At 37.6% G+C, this 27,698-nt stretch overlaps 1 protein-coding gene across 3 annotated transcripts in view; it reads right to left on the bottom strand.

Moving 5' to 3' along the window:
* LOC106879935 (transient receptor potential cation channel subfamily M member-like 2) overlaps positions 1 to 27,698 on the bottom strand; it is an 87,093-nt gene that overhangs the window by 1,023 nt on the left and 58,372 nt on the right. For all 3 annotated transcript variants that reach the window (XM_089354590.1, XM_089354589.1, XM_089354591.1), the window contains 19 exons: positions 23,642 to 23,894; positions 22,970 to 23,072; positions 21,210 to 21,301; positions 20,138 to 20,266; positions 19,356 to 19,499; positions 18,411 to 18,644; positions 16,560 to 16,734; positions 15,294 to 15,350; positions 14,571 to 14,597; positions 13,475 to 13,595; positions 12,484 to 12,697; positions 10,743 to 10,891; positions 9,785 to 9,924; positions 8,684 to 8,802; positions 6,787 to 6,881; positions 5,054 to 5,257; positions 2,735 to 2,948; positions 2,054 to 2,173; positions 614 to 886 (listed from right to left, as the gene is read on the bottom strand). In XM_089354590.1, the coding sequence (XP_089210716.1) occupies positions 614 to 886; positions 2,054 to 2,173; positions 2,735 to 2,948; positions 5,054 to 5,257; positions 6,787 to 6,881; positions 8,684 to 8,802; positions 9,785 to 9,924; positions 10,743 to 10,891; positions 12,484 to 12,697; positions 13,475 to 13,595; positions 14,571 to 14,597; positions 15,294 to 15,350; positions 16,560 to 16,734; positions 18,411 to 18,644; positions 19,356 to 19,499; positions 20,138 to 20,266; positions 21,210 to 21,301; positions 22,970 to 23,072; positions 23,642 to 23,894 (2,863 nt within the window). The remainder of the gene's footprint in view (positions 1 to 613; positions 887 to 2,053; positions 2,174 to 2,734; positions 2,949 to 5,053; positions 5,258 to 6,786; positions 6,882 to 8,683; positions 8,803 to 9,784; positions 9,925 to 10,742; positions 10,892 to 12,483; positions 12,698 to 13,474; positions 13,596 to 14,570; positions 14,598 to 15,293; positions 15,351 to 16,559; positions 16,735 to 18,410; positions 18,645 to 19,355; positions 19,500 to 20,137; positions 20,267 to 21,209; positions 21,302 to 22,969; positions 23,073 to 23,641; positions 23,895 to 27,698) is intronic.

Here is a 27,698-nt window from a genome sequence, read left to right as displayed (position 1 = left end):
AAGGTGATGAGAGGTTAAAGTATGACAAACAGGAACAGGAACAGCAGTCTTGCTGTAAAGGAGTCACGTGCTTTATACAACACAACTCTTTACCATTCCATGTTCTCAGATCCATTATTATAAAACATTTCTACTATTTTGACTCTTTCGTTTTATCTTCACAACATAGATGGTCAGTCACTTAATGCTAGCAGGATGGGTTATTTCATTAATGTGCAATGTGCAATTGATAATAAGTTTGCTTGCCAGGTGATAGGTACCTGGTTCAAATCCTATCAGTTGTCTTGATTGTCTAACATTCTTCACATAAAGGTGGTGAGCTGGCAGTAACGTTAGCACGCCGGGCAAAATGCTTAGCGATATTTCACCTGTCTTTACATTCTGAGTTCAAATTCCGATGAGGTCGACTTTGCCTTTCATCCTTTCGGAGTTGATAAATTAAGTACCAGTTGCGTACTGGAGTCGATCTAATTGACTGGCCCGGTCCCAAAAAAATTCAGGCCTTGTGCCTAGAGTAGAAAAGAATATTCTTTACATAACTATCTGAGGAGTTAATTAGTTAATTAGAGTTAATTAGTTGATTAGAGTTAATTGGTTAATTAGAGTTACTTACTTCTAGTATACGACTATCAAAGGTATCTGCAAAGTCATAATGAAAATTCCAGACTTCAGCTTCAACCCAGGCATTGTCTGTATTTCTTGGATCATCAACGTAACCTTTGTAGAGCAGACAGGCTGAGAATCCTTGGTTATCTTGTTCTGTGCGAAGACTTGTTCTTGAACCAGACAACATTGGCAGCATTGTCTGACTGGTCGAGCGGGATGGACTGGACAGTGATGCTGAACTGCGGGGACAGTGAGTCGAAGTCGCAAACTGGGCATAAAACTGTAAAGAACAAAACGAAAACATTTAACAGGAACTTTCTTGTAATTTCACCGGCGCCACCAACACCTTCACAACTCTAAGGGCTCTCATTAACTGTTTAAACTGGCCGTTTTCGACCCAAATATTTTACCTGTTTTGTGTTCAATATGGTAAGATTTGACCTCTCACACCTATCTTACAATGTCATTCTCAAAGTAAACATTCACATCATCAAAATCTTGAAGCTATTAGATAATCCAGGATTAATCCAAAACAATGAATAAATAAGGATTACATGTGAGAGAGAAATCTGAATGCTGAAGGATTAACTGTCATATGTCCATGGCTTTTATCTTCTATCTTTCACTTGTTTTACTCATTAGACTGCGGCCATGCTGGGGCATCATCTTGAAGAATTATTAGTCAAATGAATCTACCTCAGTACAAAGAAGATGAGGACAAATATCCATCAAATGTAAATAATGTAAATAATGTACCAACTATGTTGGCCAGAAGGAGGAGACTGAGAAGCATTCATGCCTTTCTAAAGTGTTTAAACAAACTGAATTGGTTACAATTAAGAACTGAAAGCAAATCACAAACTTAATTCTAAAGTAATTGATCTTTTTCTCAAGATTAATTGATCTTTTTCTCAAGATTAATTGATCTTTTTCTCAAGATTAATTGATCTTTTTCTCAAGATTAATTGATCTTTTTCTCTAAAGGACATTTCATAAATAACAAAGGTTTTGGTGATACACGGTCACACAACAGAAGCATGAGAGATTAAATCAATTAACCCCAGTATCTAATTAATCCCACGTATTACGTTAAGCCCTGTATTTAGTTAATCTCAATATTTAATTAGAAATTATTTCAACGAAACATGGAGAGATGAAAGATAAATTTGATTTCAACGTGATTTGCAATTGTGGTTGTTTGTTAGAGTGAAGTAAGGGGAGGAGGAGGAAAGGTAAGTGCTATGACCAATTTCTTTTAAGGTCTTTGTGAATGGTGGGAGGAAGTTGTCTAGTGAGCAGGAACCAAGTTTGGGTGCCTGCAACCCTAAAGACAGCCAAGAATCAAATGGTAGTATTAAACTGTGAACCTATTATTTCTAGTCTGCCACGTCTGTTGGAGTCCTTCATCCTTTTATTCTCCACTAATAACAACAACAATAACACGTACCTGGATCATGTCGGTTTGGTCAAGTTCAGTTTTAGAATCAACATCGTGTTCATCAAATACAGATTTCATGAATGCTTCACACATCGTACTGTAAGGGGATGTCAAGCCATGGAGGGCATCCTGCATTTAATAAATAAAAATTAAATAAAATATTTGAGTGAAATTTAATAATAATTAGGTCTACTACATTACCATTGTTTGGTGGACCTTTCCAGTGAGCCTTTCTTGAACCCATTCCCACTACACTGCTTTATCTGACCCTTTCTATGGCTCTTTAAGGAATGTCTCTCTTTTGTCAGAGAATATTGGGGCAACAAATTTTCAGGGGAGGCTTGTCACTCAAGGAAAATAAAGGACCAACAATGTTGCTTATGCTTAGGGAGGCTGCTGCTCCATCAGCTTCTGCATAAACGTGTATCCGCTTCTGTATCCTCTTCCCCATCCAGTGACCCCAGACTGGTAGAACCAACCTCATCTAGTGACCCCAGATTGGTAGAACCAATCCCATCTAGTGACCCCAGATTGGTAAAACCAACCCCATCCAGTGACCTCAGACTGGTAGAACCAACCCCATCTAGTGACCCCAGACTGGTAGAACCAACCCCATCTAGTAACCCCAGATTGGTAGAACCAACCCCATCTAGTGACCTCTGGGTGTTAGAACCTGCCTCAAATACTTACCCCAGGTAAACAAAAGAGGTATTCATCTGCATCTTCTTTCCGCACAGCAATAAACTCCAAGACTCGTTTCCCATCGACATAGAGATAGTTGGTTGGCTGAAAATCTGTAGTATATTTGCGTCTCCATCTGGTCACAACACCTCGAATCACATGATTGGGACCCCAGCGCCATAATGAACCTTTACCTCGAATACCCGTGCGACCCATTGGATTTCTGAAATGGAAAAAGTTCTTTTCAGTAAATGTTTCTTTTTTTTTATGATACAATTTTACATGCCACTGGCACGGAAGCCAGACAGCTGCTCTGGCAATGATCACATTCGGATGGTGCTGTTAGTGCTCCACTGGCACAGGTGCCAGTCATTGAATATGGTTCAATTACGATTTCGATATATATATTATGTCATATGTAAACAAACATAATTTTGTTTTTGAAGTGTTGAAATGTATTGTAGAACAAGTAGAAAGATAAATTTTATTCAACACATAAATACTGAACTGTATATATATATATATATATATAAAGGATAAAATCCTTTTAAGAGCAGAAAAATTTGCCAGCAACCATTTATCTTTCTGTGTTTGTCCCCTCACCATTGCTTGTGTGTTTACGTCCCTGTAACTTAGTAATTCGGCAAAAGAGGCTGATAGAATAAGTACAAGTCTTACAAAGAGTAAGTCCTGGGGTCGTTTTGTTTCGACTAAAGACAGTGCTCCAGCATGGCCGCAGTCAAATGACTGAAACAGATAGAGGATCCAAGCAGAATCATTTCTGCACAGGACAAAATGCTGACAAAAACATTTTTTGGTTCTGAGTTCAAATCCTGTTCAGGTCGACATTGCCTGTCATCCTGTAGGGATTGACAGAATAAAGTACAAGTCAAGTACTGAGGTTGATGTGATAGACTCAGCTCTCCATATAAAATTGTTGGAATTGTACCAAAGTTAGAAAGAATTGTTTCAGAATTGTACTTATTTTAATGATGCCTTTCGAACAGTTACCCTTTCATGTAAAAGAATGCAACTTCACACATTCACACACACACACACACACACATGCACGACAGCTCTCCACAAAGTTTCACTCTGCCAATTCCATTAACCAAACATTAGTCAACACAAGAATACAATAAATGATACTTGTCCAAAGTACTTTGCAGAAGCTAAAACCATAAGTTTGTCAAGGGACCTTCTTCATCACACATCTATGCCTGTCCTGATACCCTGTCATCACTGGTATGCCTGCTCTGATACCCTGTCATCACTGGCTCAGGAACAAAATTTGCTTTGGGGGTGCAAACCCAGCCCCCATAATTTTTACAAATAAGGTCATGTTTTTTTATTTATTTATTTCTGTTTGTAAAAACTAACACTTCTTTCCTCTAAGCTTAGATTCGAAACCGAATCTAAGGATTCTTGCTCGTCTGAACCACCACAGACCGACAGGCACGAAGAAATTTTCTTTGTCCAGACAAAAAATGATAAATTATCTCCCTTTGACCAACGACCTCAGCCATGTCAGGCGAAGTTCAAATGGACAGGAGCTGACCTATTTAGACACAATCTCTCCTGCAGTATGTCTGTCCTTCTAGCTGCCGTGGCTGTTATAAATACCGTGGTCAGTAAAGGGGCAGGCAGAAAGAATCAGGACACGAGATAGCCTACTACTTTCCCAGATGAACGACGCACACACAGACACAAAACATATTCACTTCTACCACCACATCACATCCACAGAGGTACCCTGTTTTTATTCCTCTCAACTCGTAACAGTTGGCAACAAATTAATGGAGTGAAGAATTGTGCATATCAACAGCAAATGCAAGTCCCGTAAATAAATTGTTTAAACTATAAATCAATGTCATTCATTTGTTTACTTTGGTGCAGCTCTTGGCTACCCGGTGCACCCCTTGGCTTACAAGTTTTCAGTCAAACCGTCCAGCCCATACCAGCATGGAAAGCAGACATTAAATGTAAAGAAGAAGAAGAAGAAGAAGAAGAAGAAGAAGAATAAGAAGAAGAAGAAGAAGAAGAAGAAGGGTGCAAATTTTGATTTTGCACTCCACAAAAATTTTAGCAGGTGCAAGCACACTCTTTGCATCCCCTGTTCCTGGGCCCATGCCTGTCATGGTACCTGTTTACAGCTGTGTGAACTGAGCCAATGACATAATACAGATTTACAGTTTTTCCCTATCAGTAAGCCAACACTTTGTCGCTTCATCCAGTTGGATTTATTTCAGTTGGGGGTCACCAACCAGTTAAGTGACCCCAAACAAACTCCCATTCTCTGTAACCAAAAAGAGAAACCTCGACACTTACTGTGGAACTCCAGAAGGATCTAATTTGTATCGGACAGGCTGAGAATCTATCGTAATCCAAGATCTCCGGTCTACCTCTCGTGTAGCATTTCCTTGTCGATATGTAACCACTGCATTCCACATAGGTCGGAAATTAGGGAGTGCAGGTTGTTCAACTCTTTCTTCTTCTGGCATTTGGGCTCGAAGTTCTTCAAGGGCCCGTAACCTGCAATTAGAGGTAAATTTTGGCAGATGATTATGGCAGGAGATGAAAGAAAATCCTGATGGCTTTTGAAATAATAATTATGAAAATATAAATTAGAAAAATATATAAAATAAAAGAATAATCAATTTTTTTTGTAATGAGATTATATTGATTTGTTTCTGTTAAGATTAAGTAATAAACTTTATTGTGTAGGGAGGGTCATTACGCCAATAAAAATTAAAACAAACATGCACTGGTTCAATACTACTTCTTTATTTTATTGAATAAATTTACTCTTTAGTATCTCAAGATATTTTTATGTAATTTCGGTAAATATATCTCTGTTAAAATGAAATGTTAGTATTATTTTCATTTGCATAATTTAGATGACAATTTATTCACTGCACCCTATATATATATATATATATATATATATATATATATATATATATATATATATATATATATATATATATATATATATATATATATATATATATATATATATATATATTAGCATGGAAAGCGGACGTTAAACGATGATATATATAAATATATATAAATATAAAAATGGAACAAAAACGCAATAGAGGGCATTAAAACGTTCAGACAGATAGACGACACAAAGGCAGACAAGAGAAACAACCATTAGAAGGAGAGGCAAAAAAGACGGGTCATTCTTGGCTTTCTTTCATCAGTCAAGTCCCAGAAGTCATGACCATTTTGGGCAATTACATTTGAGATGGTTTGGTCTAGTTGCCCCCCAAAAAGTCTAAGCTAAGAGCATTAGACCTCTTTGTAAGAAAGCTAACGAATGTGTAGGCAACAAAGACAAATAGACAAAAAAAAAATGGAGAACATGGTACACAATTATGAATACAAACAACAAGAAATAACAACAGGTGTCTTTCGACTGAGAACGAATCAACTTGAGCTGGTGTGTTTGAAGTGAAAGCCTAAAGGCAGGAACGTGAGATCAATACACACACCTTCCTGACAAGGAACCCTAGTTTTTATTCTATTCACAAGAGAACATCAGAAGCTATTGATCTACTCTTTGTGGCAACTATTTTACTGCCGTAAATCTTGGAATGTATGCATCTTTGTTAGAATATGGTCAGTGATAATGAGATGATCATGTGACCATCAACTCTAATCTGTTAGCTGTAACTATGTAAAACAACTAGAGAAGACATAAACAGACATGCAAGAGGACAGGAAACAGATATGCAGACATTTAACCTTTTAGTGTTTAAACCAGTTATATTTGGCTTAGATATTCTACCTGTTTTACGTTCAAACTGGCCAGATCTGGCCTCTTACACTTTGCCCTACAATGTCATACGAAAACTAAGCTACAAGACGTTCCATGATTAATTCAAAACAATGAGAATGAATAAGTATTACATTTGACAGAATAATACTAATGTTAAATGGTTAATGGTAAATGGTTAATGGTAAATGGTTAATGTTAAATGGTTAATCATTAAATAGACTGGGAAGAGTTTAGAGGGCAAAGTAAATATTTTCAATAGTAAAACTGTACTTACTCGAAGATATCTTCATCAACAAACACAATTTCATATTCCAGAAATTGGTCTTTTGGTTTGGTGTATGTTTTAGGATCATACACATCGTATATACTCTGTCAAAAGAGATATATTCAGTATATATTGTATATTATATATGTAATATATATATATATATATATATATATATATATATATATATATATATATATATATATATATATATATATATATGTAGCATGGTGAGACATAGACACATCATATACACTCTGTGAAGAAGAGATATATTGTACACAGGGTATATATATACATGGCAAAGAGAGACATATTTCATGCATCATATATACAACAGCAAGGAGATATATATATATATATATATATAAACACACACACACATTATATGTGTGTGTTTATATATATATATATATATATATATATATATATATATATATATATATATAAACACACACACATACATATGCACACACATTATATATATGTGTGTGTGTGTGTGTGTGCCATTCGTGTGACACCGAGGTGCGTTTATGTGCCACCTGCATGGATGCCAATTTGAGTGACACCAGTATCTGCCACAACTGCGATTTTGCTCTGCTTGATGGGTCTTCTTCTCAAGCATGACAGAATGCCAAAGGTGTTGGTCATTGCCTCCGTGAGGCCTGACACTCAAAGGGGACTGAGACACTTTGCCTCTGTGAGGCCCAACACTCAAAATAATAATAATAATAATAATAATAATAATAATAATGATAATAATAATAATAATTTCTGATCATGAGCAGAAGTAGTGGGGAAGCATCATAGCCATGTGTTGAGAGGAATTCTTTGGAGTTTGAATAATTCACCTTTGGAAACATGGGTGTTTTGCTCAACATCCTTTAGCAAACCTTATTCAGGGACCTTTTGAGCGGGATGGGCTACTCTACCCGAAGAAAATTCTAACTGGGCCCCAGCTGCAAGGTCATGTGCTGTTTATCTTTATATGAGATCACCATGTCGTACACATATGGTTGTGATGCATGTGCCTGGTGTCCCCTTATCAGACGGGTAGTCATGATGGGTATAATGGGCTTCGTATATTTTACCCCAGTGTCACTTTGATGGCATGCCCTGCTCTCTCACTCAATGATGATGATGATAATAATAATAATAATAATAATAATAATAATAATAATAATAATAATAATAATAATAATAATAATAATCATAAACCCTTGCTGCTTTGTAGGATAATTAATTGAGCATTTAATTAAAGCAAAGGAGGTAAACTCCAACAAAAAATCTGGAGGGACAGGCCCAAAAGCCGATATGTCTGGTTCTACTTAACAAATAACCAGCATCCTTTGAGGCTCCATAGATTCTGTGAATCTATTAATGTATCCTTCCTTCATGGAATATCCAGGGATGGAAAGGTTGATAAGAAAGGTATACTTGGGACTCAGCAACTGCTTCTAGAAACAGCCCAGGTCCCAGCAGAAGTGGTTATGTGACTGTATCTACAAATTACTGCTGACCAATGAAGGGAAAAGCTGACCTCCTCTCCTCTCCCAAAACGGTGACCTCATGCTTGTCTCACATGTCTTGATTCAGCAAAACCACATTTAAAGCCATTCCAGTGGTGACCACCTGATTTTTTCTCAACGACAAGCTATCCAGGACCCCATTATGATTGGCAGTGTAGAATTTAAGGGTGATTTGACTGCTATTTCAAGTAAATGCAAGTGACTTCATAGAAGTTCCATTGTTGGCTTATGATTAGGACAGTGATGGTGATAATGACAGTGAAATAGAAATTCAGGGTCCCCCTTGCCCCCACTCCGAGATGCTCCAACATGGCCTTGTCCAACAGACAAGAGAGACAACAACAACAACACCAAAATCAACAACAACTAGGACTTACTTCCCAAGGCACATATTTATCAAAGACTGGGAATCGAGCAAGTTTGGTTCCAGGGTAGGGAGACTGTCGTGAGGCAACATGGAGACTCTGACCTTTCGTACTGGACACACCTTGGACATCTGTGAATATAAAACACGGACACATATGACATCAGATGAATTTTGTGGATGTACAAGTTTCCATTATCTTTCTTATTGTTATTAGTATTAATTATACACTCCAGACAACTTTTATTGTCCAACGAAGAATTACCCATGGGAAGAATTCACAGAGTGATTAACAACTAAATGTAGACACAGACGTTAGATACTGACCTCGTTGTGGTTATGGTTAGCCGTTAACTGGAACTTAACTGAGAGCTAATATGGTAGCTGTCTGGATAATATATCTCTTTGAACTCATTATATATATATATATATATATATATATATATATATATATAAAGGAATACCAAAAATGGGACAAGAAAGCAAAACATCCAGACAGTTAGGTGATACAAAAAAGGGACAACAAAACATCCAAACAGACGATACAAAAAAACAAGGATGGGTCATTCGGAGTTTTCTTTCCTCAGTCGAGTTCCAGATTATCTTTGCAATTTTGGCTGGTTATACTCGAGATTGCTCCAATCTGGCCAGCCCCAAGGAAAAACTAAGCTAAGAGCATTAGATTCCTCAGAAGAAAGTAGCGAATGCATACGAAAACAAGGACGGAAAAAAATGGATATATATATATATATATATAGTGGGAAGGGGGAGCAGACCTGAGCAATGATAAAGGTGGTGTTGATAGTGCTGGTGGTGGTGGTGGTGGTAATGATGGTTGTAGCAGAAATGATGATGCAGGTGATGGTATTAATGATGTTGGTGATGATGATGATGGTAATGGTGTTGGTGATACTGGTGATGATTATAGTGATAATGGTGATGATGGTGGTTATGATAGTGAAAGTGGTGGCAGTGGTGGTGATGCTGTAAACATTGGTTGTGGTGAGATACTATGTTGATGATGATGATGATGATGGTGATTATGATGATGATGATGATGATGATGACAATGGTGATGAAGTTTTGATAGATGCTAGACAGAAGACAAACTCACCAGATTTATCCAACATATGTTTAATATCTTCCAAGTATATTCTACTGGTCTGTAGCGCCCTCTCTAGTTCCACAACACGATCACTGAGGCGTTTAATGTTCTTCTTTTGCAGTTGCATATCATCTTTTAAATTGTTAACACTGAACCACAACAAAAAAACATGGAAACACATCGTTATTTTATCATTATTATTATTATCATTATTATCATTATTATTATTATTATATTTGCCTTTGTACAACTCCTAATGCTGGAGATGTGCTACGGCGTCAGCTGTTCCCTACCAGTGAACTAAGGTAACACCCCTTATTTTTCGAGCACCTTCTGGAGTATTCGAGCGGTTCCAAGCAGGGCTGTTTTCTGACAGTTATTAGTACTCTGATAATTATTGGTACTACTACCACCTTTTTCATCGACCACAACTGCTTAACTTCCCAAGCTAACCTGTCATATCTCTCGACTTTTCTTTCTTCCTTATCACATACCTTGTTGTCAGCTGAGCATGCTATATCTATGATCCAGCATAGTTTGCTTTCTTTCTTAATTAACACTGTCTGGTTTCCTATTCTATTATTATTATTATTATTATGATTATTATATTTGACTCTTGTTGTATAAAGACATTTTTCTTCCCTCTTCAAGATGTAATTTTTTCAAGGATTATCAAATAAAGATTTCTTTGACATAAGTTTAGGAACGAACTCTAATTACCCAACGAAGCCCTGCCCTAGATACACAGGTGAGGGAGTTGGGGGGTTAGACAAAGAAACAAGTGGTTTCTTTTACAAGTTTAAAAATCAGAATGTCTTTGATTGTTATGGTCTGCTCAGTCAGAACCAAACAACAAACATGTGTGACTTTCTTAATGTAGACTTCATGAGATCTTTACACTTAGTATGCACTCCCATTATCTCCAGATACATGGACAACAAAATAAAATTGAAGAAGAAATACTTACATTTCTGCTTGCTTCTTTGGGAATTCAGACATCTTTTGTTGAGTTTCTAAAGTTAAAGAATACTCTTTTGCACACTTCTTCCAATAGCTGTAATCTTCTGATCTTTTGAGACGCTGACTAGCTCGATGGGACGAAGAAGAAGCTTCGGGCTGAGAAAAAAAAAATGGAGAAACCTTCATGTTTAACATCAACAACAAGAACAGGACAAGAACAAGGATTTATTCTAAACTTCTAAGCAGAATGAGCTTCACTAAAGGCAGTCAGAGACCAGGGAGAAGAGTTAAACCCAGACAACATGGTTCACCCTTTGCCTGTCCAAAGCATTTTTATAAACTTGTCCTAGACATCCATGTTTGTTTTTAGACTTTTAGCCACGAGCGATATAAAGCTTTCCTTTCATAAGTCCCAATTTAATTTGGGGGTTGAAAGGAAGCTGAGAAGGTGTATCCGATATGATATATGGACACCAGAGAAATAAGTCCTGTGTATCATGTTTGACACACAGAATAGGAAAAGGGTGGTTTGAGTAAAATGTTTGATTTTATCACAAATCAGTTGCGAGTAATGAAGGATTTTTTGGGATCAATTTTGGAGGTTTGAATCACAAAAGATAAACCTAGTGAGACCATAATTCCAAACTTGAACAACAAGGAATTAAGTACTATTTGTAAATCTCACAACAAGAGATATTCAGTAACAGTACTTTGGAATAAAGATTATTTGCCAACATAACATGGCAGTCCTGGTTTAGGACTGAGTGGGGGTGCTAGATTCCCTTGTTCGAAAATATAAGGACACAGATCGTGTCCTAAAGCCAGCTGGAGACAATGTCTCCTGGGGCTAAGTTACAGCAACATTCATCCTAAACCAGGACTGCCATGTTATGTTGGCAAACAATCTTTACTACAAGGAATTAAATGTTGTGGTGGAGTTTTATAGATTGGTCAGCATATTGCCATTGTCTTTCTGGGTTTCCCTCTTCCACAGGTTTCAGCCTTGTATGAACGTTTAAAGCAGGAATACCAAAAGTTCAATATAGAAGTAGCTGTGATTATAATTGGTTAATCAGAATTTGTCAGTGGTGCAATTAGGCTGTCAACAGAAGACTGAGGTCCAAACTGGAATCCTCAGGTGAGAAGAGAGGTGGGAATAGATTAAAATCAGACAAAACAACAAAAAAAAAGAAAAAAAAAAGAAGGAAAGTTGAATAGTATATTTTATGTTCAACTGGATAAATCTACCGACTCATCTCAAAACCAGAGACTATCAAAGAGAATTCATTATCCACAGAGACCGGCACCAAATTTAAAACTGACTGTCAATTCTTTGAAGTAATCGATTGAAGACTCAATCAGAAAGAGACGATGTACTTAATTAAATTCTTTTTTATTATGCATAATATATATGTGTGTGTGTGGGTCTATGTGTGTGTATATAAATATATATATATATATATATATATATATATATATATATATATATACATACATACACAAAGATGTGTGTGTGTGAACATAATTAATTTAAAGATATTCAGAAATGTTAATTAGTAGTGTTAATTAACAACAGTGATTAATATTAAATGGAATGACTAATTAGTTATAATCAGTTGTTTGAATTAAGCATTAATAAATTTGGGTGATTATTATCAAATATTAATTAGGAATTAGAATTAATTACCATTAGCATTATCAGTGTTAAAGAGGATTAGTAAAACTTGCAAATGGAAAACGTAACGTACCAAAGCTGATTTCTTCCAACATTTGCAGAAGAATTCACAATTTCTTTTACATTTCTTCATTTTGCGGTAAATAAGCCGGATAAGCATTGCAAAATAACTTAAGAAGGTAAGAGGCGGTGGGAAACAGAGCCGTTCTTCAAAGTCAACAACTAAAGCATAGCGCTGAAATTTCCATATGGAAGATGCTTCATTATCAACTTTGCTAATTGTTAATCTGAAAAATTATTAAAGTTTCTTTTAGAGAATCAGAACAAATTGTTATTTATTTCTAATACTACGTGCTGGTGCCACACAAAAAGCACCCATGCTGGTGTCACAAAAAAAGGGACCCATGTTGGTGTCACATATAGAGCACCCTTGCTGGTACCACGTAAAAAAACACCCAGTGCCACTCTGTAAAATGGTTGGTGTTAGGAAAGGCATCCAGCTGTAGAAACCATGCCACAACCGACAATGGGACTTGGTACAGCTCCTGACAAACCATTCAACTCATGCCAGCATGGAAAACGAATGCTAATGGATGATGATGATGATGATGATGATGATGATGATGATGATGATGATGATGGTGGTGATGGTGGTGGTGGTGCTGGTGGTGGTGGTGGTGGTGATGATTTTTCAAAATTTCTACAGACAATTTAATTTTTATGACTGCTTGTTTCCAAACTGATAACCATTCTGGTCCAGGCATTGCTGATAGTGTGAAGCAATGAAATCACAAAATGTCAAGAACCATTTCGTTTGGTATTTGTACGCGTTTTTGTTGAATGGCTGCGAAGATGGTGGCAGTGGCTTTAATAGCAGTTATGATGGAGGTGGTGGTGGTGGTTGTAGTAATACTAGTGATAATGATGATAATAATGATGATGATGATGATGATGAGAATGATGATGTTGCATCCCCTACTCACCTCCTGTTCCCATCAGATCCCAATACAACAACAACAATCACAACCACAAACACAATAAAACTAAAGGTTGTATTTACTTACGCAAACATTGCAAATAAAATTGTCGTAAGAATTAACTTGCATATAATGAGATATTGCAACACAACGATATAACCCCCGAGACTGGAATATGGACATGTAGCAACAGCAGCAATTCCTGCATCTGGAATAGAGAAAAAAAACAAAACAAACATAATGCTGAGCAGACACCCAAACTTAACAAGAAAATTCCTCTCACACTCGACCACAACAAACCAAACTACATCGCTACTTCACATTTCTGTTTCTTGCACTAAACATACTTCCCACTCCCCAATCCTGTCCCCTTCATAAAACCTGATTTACAATATGGGATGACTAGACCATAACCCACACTGCCAGATATTTTAAGCATCTCAGCGGCGATTCCTGATGGGCCGGGGGCTTTCCCCGTCTTCATGTCCTTCATTGCTTTATCTACCAGGGTACTGTTGATTTGGGTAGCTGGTCCCTCAATTGGGTCAACGTTTGGCAAACTCTCCTCCTCTCGTTCATTCTCCACGTCCAGCAGTCTTTCATAATGGCATCTCCAAGCCTCTTTCTTTGCAGAATCATTAAAAGCAAGTGCACCACCATTCATGCGGACACATTTCTATACTTATATACATATATAATAATATAGGGTAAAATTAATCAATTAATTAATTAATAATTAATAATTTTACCAAGTAGTCAGTACGTTAAAAAAACCTTTTTAGGTGAATTATACAAAATATTCTATAATTATATGCATAATTATAATCAGGGGTCAGCTAAGTACCTTGCCACGTACTGAATTAGAAATAGATGCTAATGTCTTTTCAACTACCATAAAAATGGTATTTCTAATTCAGTACGTGGTGAGGCACTTAGCTGACCCCTGAATATAATTATGCATATAATTATAGAATATTTTATACACACACACACACAATGTACTTGAAAGGCTATTGATTTTGAAGACTCTTGCTCTTCATCCTGCAGGGTATCCAAATCCCACCCTCTTCATCAATGCAAACCAATACTAAAAGATAATGAAGATCTAATTATGACACAAGATAAAATATCCCACAAGAAAATAAAATGTTTCACCTGAATTTACAAACAAAAGTATTCTCACCTGAAACAAATGGCGAAGATGTTTTTCCTGAAATGGAATATAAAAGAGTTTTAAAGTCATAGAATAATTTATGTGTGAGTATATACAATGCATGAATTAGTGTGAGTGTGTGTGTGTGTGTGTGTGCATGTGCATATGTATGTACGCAAACATGGGTGTCTATAAGTGTGGAACATCTATATGTATTTACTTACACACACACTTCTGTAATAATGGTCTTTGCTTTTAGGCACAAGGCCAGAAATTTTGAGGGGAGGGACTAAACTGATATCAATGACCCCAGTATTTCACTGGTACTTTATTTTCTCAGTTGAATTGTTACTGATGCAAATTTTATGGCAGAATAAATGTTAAAGCTGCTATGGGCAAGATTTGAACTCAGAATGTATAGAACTGTAACTACAGCAGCAAGATATTTTCTCAGTTGTTTTGCCAAAATTGCCATCCAATTCTTTTAAGAAACACTATTAACTAGAAATATTTAACCCTTTTATTACCATATTTCTTTTGAGAAGCTCTGTGTTTCTTTCAATTAATTTTGAATATAATAAAGAATTTAGTAAAATAACTTAGTTATCATTCAGCTAGTGTTAGGAACATAAATTGTGATTAAGGTCTGGTGGAAGATTTTAATTCAGAACTTATGGAAACAAGACATTTGTTCTACAGAGCCAGAGGCAGTTTCAGTCAGGTTGGTATCAAAAGAGTCAATGTTTTACTTACTTGTAGTGCAATAACTTGGCGAAATATTTTTGTACAAAGGAGTGCAGTCTTTAAAACCTGGAAATAGAAACAGTTATGGCATTAGAGATAAAGATGGGATTGACAGTCGTGTCACTTATGTTGGACGTCTCCATTTGGTAAATTTAACATTGAACCAATCAATATAAAGTAGTTACATTTCATGTAATTAATACACATTTCATTTAATGAATCCCTGATCAATGTGTACTTCATATCGTTACATTATAAACATTGTCAGTTAACATTTGTTCTTGTATACTGGCAAGAGTCGGATGGTTCTGTAGCAGATATGAAACTGAATCACTGAATAGCTGAGTAAGCATCACAGCTGAGCCCTAGAGAGACATTTTTGCTTTCCAGATATAAAATTCCCAAAATAACACTTTATGACAGTTCAACAAGAGATGGTGAACAAGAGGAACTGGTGAACAAGATGGACTGGTGAACAAGAGGGATTGGTGAACAAGAGGAACTGGTGAACAAGAGCGACTGGTGAACAAGAGGGACTGGTGAACAGGAGGGACTGGTGAACAATAGGAACTGGTGAACAAGAGGAACTGGTGAACAAGAGGGTCTGGTGAACAAGAGGGACTGGTGAACAAAGAGGGACTGGTGAACAAGGGGAACTGGTGAACAAGAGGAACTGGTGAACAAGAGGGACCGGTGAACAAGAGGAGCTGGTGAACAAGAGAAACTGGTGAGCATGAGGAGCTGGTGAACAAGAGGGGCTGGTGAACAAGAGGGATTGGTGAACAAGAGGGACTGGTGAACAAGGGGCATTGGTGAACAAGAAGGGCTGGTGAACAAGAGGAACTGGTGAACAAGAGGGACTGGTGAACAAGAGGGACTGGAGAACAGAGATTCTGGTGGATCAGAGGAACTGGTGAATCAGACCTTGGTGGAATTTGAACTTAGAATGTAAAGACAGACAAAATACCGCTAAGCATTTTACCCGGCGTGATAATGTTTCTGCCAGCTCACCACCTTAAACAGAAGAAATATTTTTTTCTACTCTAGGCACAAGGCCCGAAATTTTTGGGAAGGCGACCAGTCAATTAGATCGATCCCAATACACAATTGGTACTTAATTTATCAACCCCGAAAGGATGGAAAGCAAAGTCGACCTCAGCAGAATTTGAATTCAGAATGTAAGGACAGATGAAATACCATTAAGCATTTTGCCCGTCGTGCTAATGTTTCTAGGACAGAATATATTATTGAAATAGAGAAGCAGAAGGTATTTACCATCTAAATCCTGAATTTGTGTTAAAAATAAGGCAAAGAGTGGACGTGTCAAGACATTTTTTAACATTTGGGTGCCAAGAGGATAGTTTGGGTAGAGGACGGCTTGTGTGGTCACACCACCAGCTAAGAGGAATATCAAGAACATCCTGATGAAGGCCACAAAATCATGCTTCACCTAAAAAAGACAAACAGTTTAAGGATTAAAAGATTAAAAGACTAAAGGATTAAAAGAAAATATTGGTGGTAAGTGAGGAGGAGGAAGTTTGCTGTTGCCATTGGCAGTGGTGGTGGAGGAGGCAGTGTTCTTGTTGGTGTTGTTTTTTTGTTGTCATTGATTTCATTTGTTGTTCCTGCAATGGTGAAGGTAATACTGGAAGCAATGGAAATTTACTTCCATACATTTCACGTGTTCTATTGTTGTTGTTGTGGCTGTTGTTGTTGTTGTTGTTGCTGCTGTCACTGACTTTTACAATTTGGCTGTTTTTTTTCCAGTGGACAAACAACCCTTGTCTGCCTTTTTAAGCAAAAATTGAGGGGCACGTTAGGTTAAATAAATCCCAGATTAGCCCCTAAATGGCAACAGATGGAGAAAAAAACTAACCAGCTCCCTAAGGTCCTGGTTGGTTTATCAATGTAACACTGACAAATGTACAATATATAACAATGTGTAACAATATAAATTAAAAAACAAACTTACAAGTGTGATGTGCGATATATGTTGATACATGAATAATGATAATAATGATAATAATAATAATAATAATAATAATAATAATAATAATAATAATGATAATGATAACAACCCCAGTGTCACTTTGATGGCATGCACTGCTCTCCCACTCAATAATAATAATGATAATAATAATAATAATAATAATAATAATAATAATAATAATAATAATAATAATAATAATAATAATAATAATAACAATAACAATAATGATAATAATAACAATAATAGTATATGCAAGTAAGTAGAATTAGAAATAGAAAGTCCTTGGTACAGTATTATATATCTGAAAAAATAATTGAACTCATACAGCAAAATATGCCAAATATGCCCCTTTGTCACTTCCATTATAGCTTTGAAAAAATAACTGTTAAAATCGAACTGCACTCTTCAAAAACTTGCACTAAGAATAAGTACAAGGTAAAATTACTAACAGCTTTTATAGCAAGTTGATGCAGGTAGTTTAATCCATCTCCCTCCAACTTTTAGTTCATGCAATTGCAAAAAAACCTGCATTATTTATGGGATGATCTAATATATATCAGCCCTAGGCTGACCAATACTTTCTGAGCTGATTTAGTAGATGGAAACTGTGTGGAAGCCTGTCATATAATTATGTCTATGTTTGAGTGTCTTTGTGTCTGTATTCTTCACCCCATCCCACACAGTTTGACAACTGTTGTTGGGTTGTTTACATCCCCATAACTTAACGGTTTAGCTAAATTGACCAATAGACTTCAAAAGTATAAAGTGGCTGTGTGGTAAGAAGCTTGCTTCCCAACCACATAGTTCAGTTCCAGGTTCAGTTTCACTGTGTGCCACCTTGGGCAAGTATCTTCTACTTATAGCCCCAGGCTGAAGAAAGCCTTGTGAGTGGATTTGGTGCGTGTGAGTGTTTTGTCCGTCTGTTTTTGTCCCCTACCACTATTTGACAATGTTGATGTGCTTACATCCCCATAACCTAGTGGTTCGGCAAAAGAGACTGATAGAGTAAGTACCAGGCTTTAAAAAAACAATGAGCACTAGGGTTAATTAGTTTGACTAAAATTCTTCAAGATGGTGCCCCAGCATGGTCGCAGTCTAATGAATGAAACAAGTAAAAGATAAAAGCTAGAACTTACCATTCTGACAATACGTACTAAATTCGGTCCGAGCGTTGGACTAATAGGCAGGTATACACCAAGCAGACGATAGAAAAAATAAATCAAACCAATAGCCATGACAATCTTCGCTGTGATAAAATCGGAGAAATTCACCCAGTTTGGAATAATCCGCAAAATCAGGTAGAGTATTAAGAACACCAATATTAAGATAATCTCCACACAGTGTCCAAGTAATGATAATGCTTTGTATTTCTGAATGGGGAAAAAAAAATATTATAATAACAACAACAACAATAATAATAATAATAATAATAATAATAATAATTGTTGTTGCAAGCAACAAGTATGGACTTGACAGAGCAAAAAATTGGTATGATCACAAACCTGAAGGCATCGCTGAAAATAGAAATGCAAAAATCCTGTGGGATTTTATGATTCAGTGCGACCATGAGATAGAGAATAGGAAACCAGACAGTGTTAATTAAGAAAGAAAGCAAACTATGCTGGATCATAGATATAGCATGCTCAGCTGACAACAAGGTATGCGATAAGGAAGAGAGAAAAGTCGATAGATATGACAGGTTAGCTTGGGAAGTCAAGCAGTTGTGGTCGCTGAAAAAGATGGTAGTAGTACCAATAATTGTCTGAGCCCTGGGAACAGTGAGTAAAAATCTTGAGAAGTACATGGAACAAATAGGGGCTGCAATAAGGGTGGAGCACTTGCAGAAAACAAGACTGCTTGGAACTGCTCGAATACTCCGGATGGTGCTCGAAAAATAAGGGGTATTTCTTTTACCGAAAGCCAGGAACTTTTCAGCACCACCTTGTATATAGATTTATAATAATGATATAAATGATGTATATATGTATACATGGCATATGATGGTGTGTGCATGTGTACGTGAACGTGTGTGTGTGTGTTTGTGTGCATGCGTAAAAGAGAGTGAGAGAGAGAGTAGATACCTGATGTTTTATATATGTTCGTCGAGCAATTTCTGTGACTATAACCAGCGTCCATAACCAAACAATAAGGTCTAGCAATATATTTCCACAGGTGGGCCACAGCACAGCCAAACTAAAGATACCGAGGTAGATGAAGTAAAACACCTGCAAATGAAAAGGGAAAGTCTTTGAAATATTGCAAGGAATACCGTTCCAAATGGGCCATTTCTATTAGGGTACTTGACATATACCAGTTTGTTATTTAAACCAAGATCTTCTGTGGTTCAACTCTGTTTTCTTGAGTGACACACAGGTTTCAAATCTACATCACATGTTTACACAAACCTATGTCATTGTCATATGACTTATCATAGTTTAGTTAGTTATATCATAAAATCGTATCATAAAATAAAATAGTATTTTATAGTTGTCTGACACCAGTGAAAGATTTTTTTATAAATAATCCTATCTACAGTAGGTACAGGGCCTGAAGTTTTGGGGGAGAGGACTGGTCAGTTACATCGATTCCAGAAAGGATGAAAGGCAAAGCTGACAACAGTAGAAATTGAACTCAGAACATAAAGTTGGACAAAATGCTTGGTGGTCTTTTGTCCAGAAAGCTGACCATTCTGCTTAAAACTTTTATAAATGATATGGCTGTGGGGTAAGTAGCTTGCTTACCCACCACAAGGTTCCAGGTTCAGTCCCACTGTGTGGCACCTTGGGCAAGTGTCTTCTACTATAACCAAAAATGTGGAGAATGAATTACATTAAAAGCTCTAAGAGACAGAAAGAATATTTACCTGAGTCATCCAAAATTTGGTGATTGGGGAATTCCACAACAGATAAATCTGCCTCCAAAATGGCAATTTCAATTTGCGTTTCCTTCTCAAAGCTGTTCTCAACCTGGCACCTACGGACCGTTTCCCATTCTGGAAATAAATGGAGAAAAAAATCTAAATATGTGGTTGAAGGGAACAAGTGTATGGTAGTAGAGACTGAGCAGTCAGATAAGAGAGCGAGAAAGGGGAAGGTAAGAGATATTGATTGTTAGCCTAAAAAGGGTGATGCTTGGGTGTTATGAGAAGAGGGTTGTGGGTAGAGGCATGTCCAGTGTTGTCCTTTGTTACGTAGGTGGCATGGCCCAGTGAGTGGAGAGTGGGTGAGAGTCAGTGAGACAAGAAGCTTGGACAAGTTCCATATAAACCCTACAGAAAGTGTGGCAGTGGCTATAAAAAAGGGTGAGAGATAGAGAGAAGGTAGAGAGGTGATTAAGGTATCAGGAAGTGGAGGGGGCAGGTGGAAGAAGTAGAATTAACAGAGCAAGATTAGGGGTTGAGATATATATTTATATACTTCCCAGTCTCCACCATTAACACCATTTCAGTGTGGTTTAGATGAGAGCTGGGGTTGGTCTTCTATAATATTGCATGTTGCCATTCGTCACCGACTCCTGACGCCTCCTTTTGTGGGGCTCAACGTTCTGGGATCAGATTTCACCATTTCATCTTTAGGCTTCTTACTGACTTTGCACATCCAATGGAGCCTGGTTGCCTCTTTTATTTCTCAATCTTTGCAAATCATCTGATAACCTTTTCTCTCTGCCAGACAACATCACACTTCATAACGCAAGCACCTCACAGTTGTCTGACCTTTGGTCAAACTAAGCGAACCTCAACTGACATAACATTGCAGTTGTCTGGAAGCGTTTGAATATGGAATGTCAAAGAGAACCGTTTAGGAACAATAGGAAACATTAAGGACTGGGTAGGTGGGTGGGCGGGGGGGGGGGTAGAAACGTTAAAGGGGTAGAGAAGGGGAAGGTCCAATTGTATGTAAATTCTGTATGAAGGGGACATATTTCTGGTGTTTTACCCGACGGAATTCTTTCTCCAACATTGACTTTGACTGTGGAAGTCTGTTATCTTCACTGGAGTCACTGCCACTCTCTTCATCAATCTCTTCTTCTGGAAACATGAAAATAACACAACTTAGTTACGTATGTGTGTGTTTGTGTGTGTGTGTGTGTGTGTGTGTGTGTGTGTGTGTGTGTCTTATTGTTTGTTTTTGTGGTGAGTCATAATAAAACCAATTTATTATTGAACTGAAGAATTACTCAATAATTTTGTGAAAATTCATATTTATTATGTTTTTCTATAAGAAGAGAGAGATGATAGTGACTTTGAAGTTTTGTCTTTCATCTAACAAAGACCAGCAGGGCAAAAGTTCAAGGCCACAGTCGCCCCTCTTTTTTTAAAAGCACAATAAATAAATAAGCATACATACATACAATCACAGATATGCATATATGTATATATATATATATATATATATATATATATATATATATATATATATATATATATATATACATATATATATATATATATATATATATATATATATATATATATATATATATATACATATATATATATATATATATATATATATATATATATATATATATATATATATATATATATGCATATATATACCTATGTATATGTACATACTTACATCTATATGTATATTTATATGCGTATGTTGGCACAGGACGTTACGAAACATGTACAACAAAAAAGTACGAAGCATGAGTACATGGAACATGAACTATTCTTTCGAACAACGAAAGACACAAATGGAAAACATAACAAACAATATAAAGAACAACCCTTCACCAGTTGTTGGCTGTTTTTCTACTCTCGTATTTCAAGCATTTAACAACAATATACGCTTTCGATAAAACAGTTGCTGCTCCCCCAAAGCAAATTAAATAAAATTTGGGTTTTTGTGGAGGGTCAAAATTGGTAACACACACAGAACAGTGAAAACAAACAGGAAGGGCTGCTAAGCCTAAATGGGGTTGTGGTGGCGAAAGCGTAAATCAGCCTCAAAGTTGAAACATATAAATGAATAAGAGGATATATATATATATATATATATATATTTATATATATATATATATGTCGTATATGTGTATATATATATGTATGTATGTATTTGTGTGTCTGTGTTTGTCCCCCACCATCGCTTGACAGCCAATGTTGGTGTGTTTACGTTCACATTTCTTAATGGTTCGGCAAAAAGAGACTGATAGAATAAGTACCGGACTTACAAAGAATAAGTCCTGGGGTCGATTTGTTCGACTAAAAGCGGTGCTCCAGCATGGTCACAGTCAAATGACTGAAACAAGTAAAAGAATAAAAGAATTCATAATATTAAAAAATGAGATCAATGAGTTTGACCTTATTCAAAGCACTGAATGACACTCTTGACTTTATTCAAAGCATTGAGTGACACTCAAAGTACTGAGTGACACTCTTCATGAAGTGTTCTGTTGTTATTTAGATCTGCCTTAAAATAATTTTATTTGAAGACAAGGGAGAAATAGAAAAGCTTCTTTTCTATTCTAGGCACAAGGCCTGAAATTTTGGGGGAGGGGGCCAGTCAATTAGATTGATCCCTAGAACGCAACTGGTACTTAATTTATCGACCCTGAAAGGATGAAAGGCAAAGTCGACCTCGGTGGAATTTGAACACAGAATGTAAAGACAGACAAAAATACCGTTAAGCATTTTGCCTGGCGTTCTAATGATTCTTACAGTTCAGAGAAATATAAAATATTGATTTACCTCTGAGATAAATATCTACTTTTAACTTGCTTTGGTTGGTACAACTTGGTACAAAGGCAATCCAGATATACATTGGTAGCACCAGAAATACACTGGCCAGAATCTGGAAATATAACAAAGAACAGAATAAAGAACAGGAGATGACAGTGGTGATGGTGATGATGGTGGTGGTGGTGATAGTGATGATGGTGATGATGGTGGTGGTGGTGATGATGATTGGGGGTGGGGTGGGGGTGAGGTGTTAGCGAAGATTTTTATTCTGGCCAAAGGCAAGACAACTGCAGACATATTTGGAGGTAAATCAATATTAAAAATCAACCATTGATAATTTCTGTGAAATAAAACTGTGAGTTTCTATGACTGCAATCGTCAAGAGAGGAGGACTGCAGTGCCCCTCTTTTACTTCCAGCCACACCACAGAGCAATGAAGCTGGTGTGATCAGCATGGGTGGTGGGGAGATGAGAAGAGGGATGTTATGGGTGATAAGATGAAGGAGAAGGGCGTGCTGAGCAATAGGTAGATAGGGGAGTTTGTTTGGCAAACTTCTGATTTACATAGCTATACTTACATCCATTTTCAGGTGAGATTTTTGTCATCAATACTTAAATTCAGGAAAAAACTTGGCAAAAATGCAATGAAGATTTCAAATAAGAAAATAAATAAGAACAAACCTTGAACCAATAAGGAAGTCTGAATACTCCCCAGTCGAGTTCTTTAACTTGGATTGATCCAAATAGTTTCTTGGTTAACCACTTCTGACAACAAGGATGAGCAATAAAATGGAGGTAACCAGAGTCATGTGCGATTTCAATTGCTGTTTTATTATTAAAGTCTGGTAATGGTCGACTGAGCATGCTGTAGGCCTGAGCACTGGAGTCTCGGAAGCTGATGTCTAAAGTGCCAAGAGCCATTTTACCAAACTCACTAAACAAAGAAAAATAAAGATAAATTTGGTAATTTCAACAGGGCAGGGTTTCAAATGTTTTTTGAGGGTCATCAAAGAATACAGTTGATACAGTTGGAGCGAACCTGATACACGTCTCTATATTTGATTCATCATCATCATCATCATCATCGTTTAACGTCCGCTTTCCATGCTAGCATGGGTTGGACGATTTGACTGAGGACTGGTGAAACCGGATGGCAACACCAGGCTCCAGTCTGATTTGGCAGAGTTTCTACAGCTGGATGCCCTTCCTAACGCCAACCACTCAGAGAGTGTAGTGGGTGCTTTTACGTGTCACCCGCACGAAAACGGCCACGCTCGAAATGGTGTCTTTTATGTGCCACCCGCACAAGCCAGTCCAGGGGCACTGGCAACGATCTCGCTCGAAAATCCTACAGGAGCCAGTCAGGTGGTACTGGCAACGGCCACGCTCAAAATGGTGCATCTCATGTGCCACCCGCACAAGAACCAGTCCAGGGGCACTGGCAACGATCTTACTTGGCTTGCCGGGTCTTCTCACGCACAGCCCATTTCCAAAGGTCTCGGTCCGTAGTCATCGCCTCGGTGAGGCCCAATGTACGAAGGTCTTGCCTCACCACCTCAGCCCAGGTCTTCCTGGGCCTACCTCTTCCACGGGTTCCCTCAACTGTTAGGGTGTGGCACTTTTTCACGCAGCTATCCTCCTCCATTCTCACCACATGTCCATACCAGCGCAATCGTCTCTCTTGCACGCCACAACTGATTGTATATTACAAATGGTGAATGGTTGTTTCATTGGATGCTACTGTACCATCTGACCTGTATAATGAAGAATGGCTACAGACATGTTTAGATTCAGTAGCCTGCCATCACCAGTCTTTACCATTTATTACCACTCTCTCTTCACCATATGACACTTCACTGACATCTACCACCCTCATTTAGAACCTCACACATTCACTGCTACCCTATCATGCCCTAGTGATATTTTTTCTATTCATTTTTCTTATCAACAACCAGCATTTTGTTGCCTATCACTGTATTTCTTCCATTATTCCCACTCCTATCACACTCTCATTCCTTCCCAATTCCTGCCCATCCAGTCCCTGCCAATCACATGCATACTCTCTCTTCTTGTCACTCTACTGGTCACATTTGCCTTGAAGGAATGGAGATTACAAGAAGTGGTGCAGACCCTTAATGCTTTCAAGGTACAAAGCAACCTCTTGACTAATGGTAATATGATAAAATATTACCCAGTGTACTTGGCAAAGAGCTTGGTGTTAGAGAGGGCCTCCAATCACAGAGACCTTGCCAAATAGAGAATTCACATGTAGGACATTGTTCTTTGGTTCATCTAGGAGAGCACCAATTTCCAATTCTTGGACTATGATGACTCAACCAAGCCATGATAGCATTGAAAGCGGATGTAGAATGATGATGATGACATGTAATACAGAACAATGTTTGGTATATACTCTAATAAACTACCCTTATGGTCGGAGGCGCAATGGCCCAGTGGTTAGGGTAGTGGACTCACGGTTTTCATTCCAAGACTAGGCGTTGTGAGTGTTTATTGAGCAAAAACACCTGAAGTTCCATGAGGCTCCAGCAGGGGATGGTGGCAAACCCTGCTGTACTCTTTCACCACAACTTTCTCTCACTCTTACTTCCTGTTTCTGTTGTGCCTGTAATTCAAAGGGGCCAGCTTTGTCATATTCTGTGTCACACTGAATCTCCCTGAGAACTATGTTAAGGGTACACGTGTCTGTGGAGTGCTCAACCACTTGCACATTAATTTCATGAGCAGGCTGTTCTGTTGATTGGATCAACTGGAACCCTTGTTATCATAAACGATGGAGTGCCGTAATAATATATATATATATATATATATAGATATTCTTTTATTTTTTTTTTTTGTTATTTGACTGTGGCCATACTGGAGCATTGCCTTAAAAGGTTTTAGTTTAAATTGACCCCAGGACTTATTCTTTGTAAGCTTAGTACTTATTTTATTGGTCTTTGTTGCCAAACTGCTAAGTTATGGGGATGTAAATACACCAACATTGGTTGTCAAGTGATGGAGGCAGGCAAACTCAGACACAAACACACATAAATACATACATACATACATACATATATATATATATGATGGTCTTCTTTCAGTTTCTATCAGTCAGACCCACCCACGAAGCTTTGGTCAGCCGAAGGCAATAGTAAAAGTCACTTGTCCAAGGTGCCATGCAGTGGGACTGAATCCAGAACCATATGGTTGGGAAGCAAGCTTCTTATTTCATTACTGCCCACAAGGGGCTACACACAAAGGGGACAAACAAGGATAGACAAACGGATTGAGTCGATTATATTGACCCCAGTGCGTAACTGGTACTTATTTAATCGACCCCAAAAGGATGAAAGGCAAAGTCTACCTCGGCGGAATTTGAACTCAGAACATAGCAGCAGACAAAATACTGCCAAGCATTTCACCTGGTGTGCTAACGTTTCTGCAAGCTCGCCGCCTTACCACACAGCCATTCTTGTTTTTGTATACACACACACACACACACATATATACACACGTATATATATATGTGTGTGTGTGTGCATGTTGGTGTATGTATATATATATATATATATATATATATATATATATGACATTGGCTAAACACGCATACATACATACATACAAATACACACACACACACACACATGCATATATATTCATATACATGCACACACAATCACACACACACAGATACACACTGCTCCCGACCCATACAAACACTAAGTGATAAGGTGTGTTCAGATGTTTACTTTATGTTTCAATATTTCAAAACAGTCCACTTGATAATGTAGGTCAGTTGTGGCTGCAGTCCACTCATGTCTTCTATTGTAGTAATAGTAGTAGAAGTAGCTGTTAGTATTATATTAAAAACGGGAAGAGAAAAAAATCCAATGTTATATGTGTGTCTCTGTCTGCGTACATATGTAAATACACACACACACACATATATGTATGCATAAACACAGGTACTGGCATTGCTGTTTGCCTAAGAAGACTATTTGTCCCCCCCCCCCCCCTTCACACTCACACATTGTGTCATTAATTTGTATCATTTCATTTTAAACTTTCCAATGTTGTTGATGCTATTGTTGATGTGGAGGTTTGATTATATATAATACTGAAAATCTCAACTGCAGGCGCAGGAGTGGCTGTGTGGTAAGTAGCTTGCTTACCAATCAAATGGTCCTGGGTTCAGTCCCACTGCATGGCACCTTGGGCAAGTGTCTTCTACTATAGCCTCAGGCCAACCAAAGCCTTGTCAATGGATTTGATAGACGGAAACTGAAAAACGGCTGTCGCATATATATATATATATATATATATATATATCATCATCATCATCGTTTAACGTCCGTTTTCCATGCTGGCATGGGTTGGACGGTTTGACTGAGGTCTGGAGAGCCAGTGGCTGCACCAGGCTCCAATCTGATCTGGCAAAGTTTCTACAGTTGGAGTGTAGTGGATGCTTTTTACACACCACTGGCACAGGAGCCAGTCAGGGGCCCCTGGCATTGATCACGTTCAAATAGTACTTTTTACGTGCCACTGGGATGGGGACCAGTTACTTTATATGTATATATAAAGGGTAAAGGGCAAAGACCCCCTTTAGTCATAAATGACCATAGGATTGCACCTAGTAAATTCCCCTCCGATATACAAGTCCGGGCAAGTTTGTTTATGGAAGACCAGCAGTCGCCCATGCATACCAGCCTCCACCATCCAACATGCCATCAATGTT

The sequence above is a fragment of the Octopus bimaculoides genome, chromosome 7 (assembly GCF_046866305.1).
Source record: "Octopus bimaculoides isolate indiv1 chromosome 7, ASM4686630v1, whole genome shotgun sequence".
NCBI classification, from domain to species: Eukaryota; Metazoa; Mollusca; class Cephalopoda; order Octopoda; family Octopodidae; genus Octopus; species Octopus bimaculoides.
Note: the sequence above shows the minus strand (reverse complement) of the source record. Positions and strands in the feature narration are given on the sequence as shown.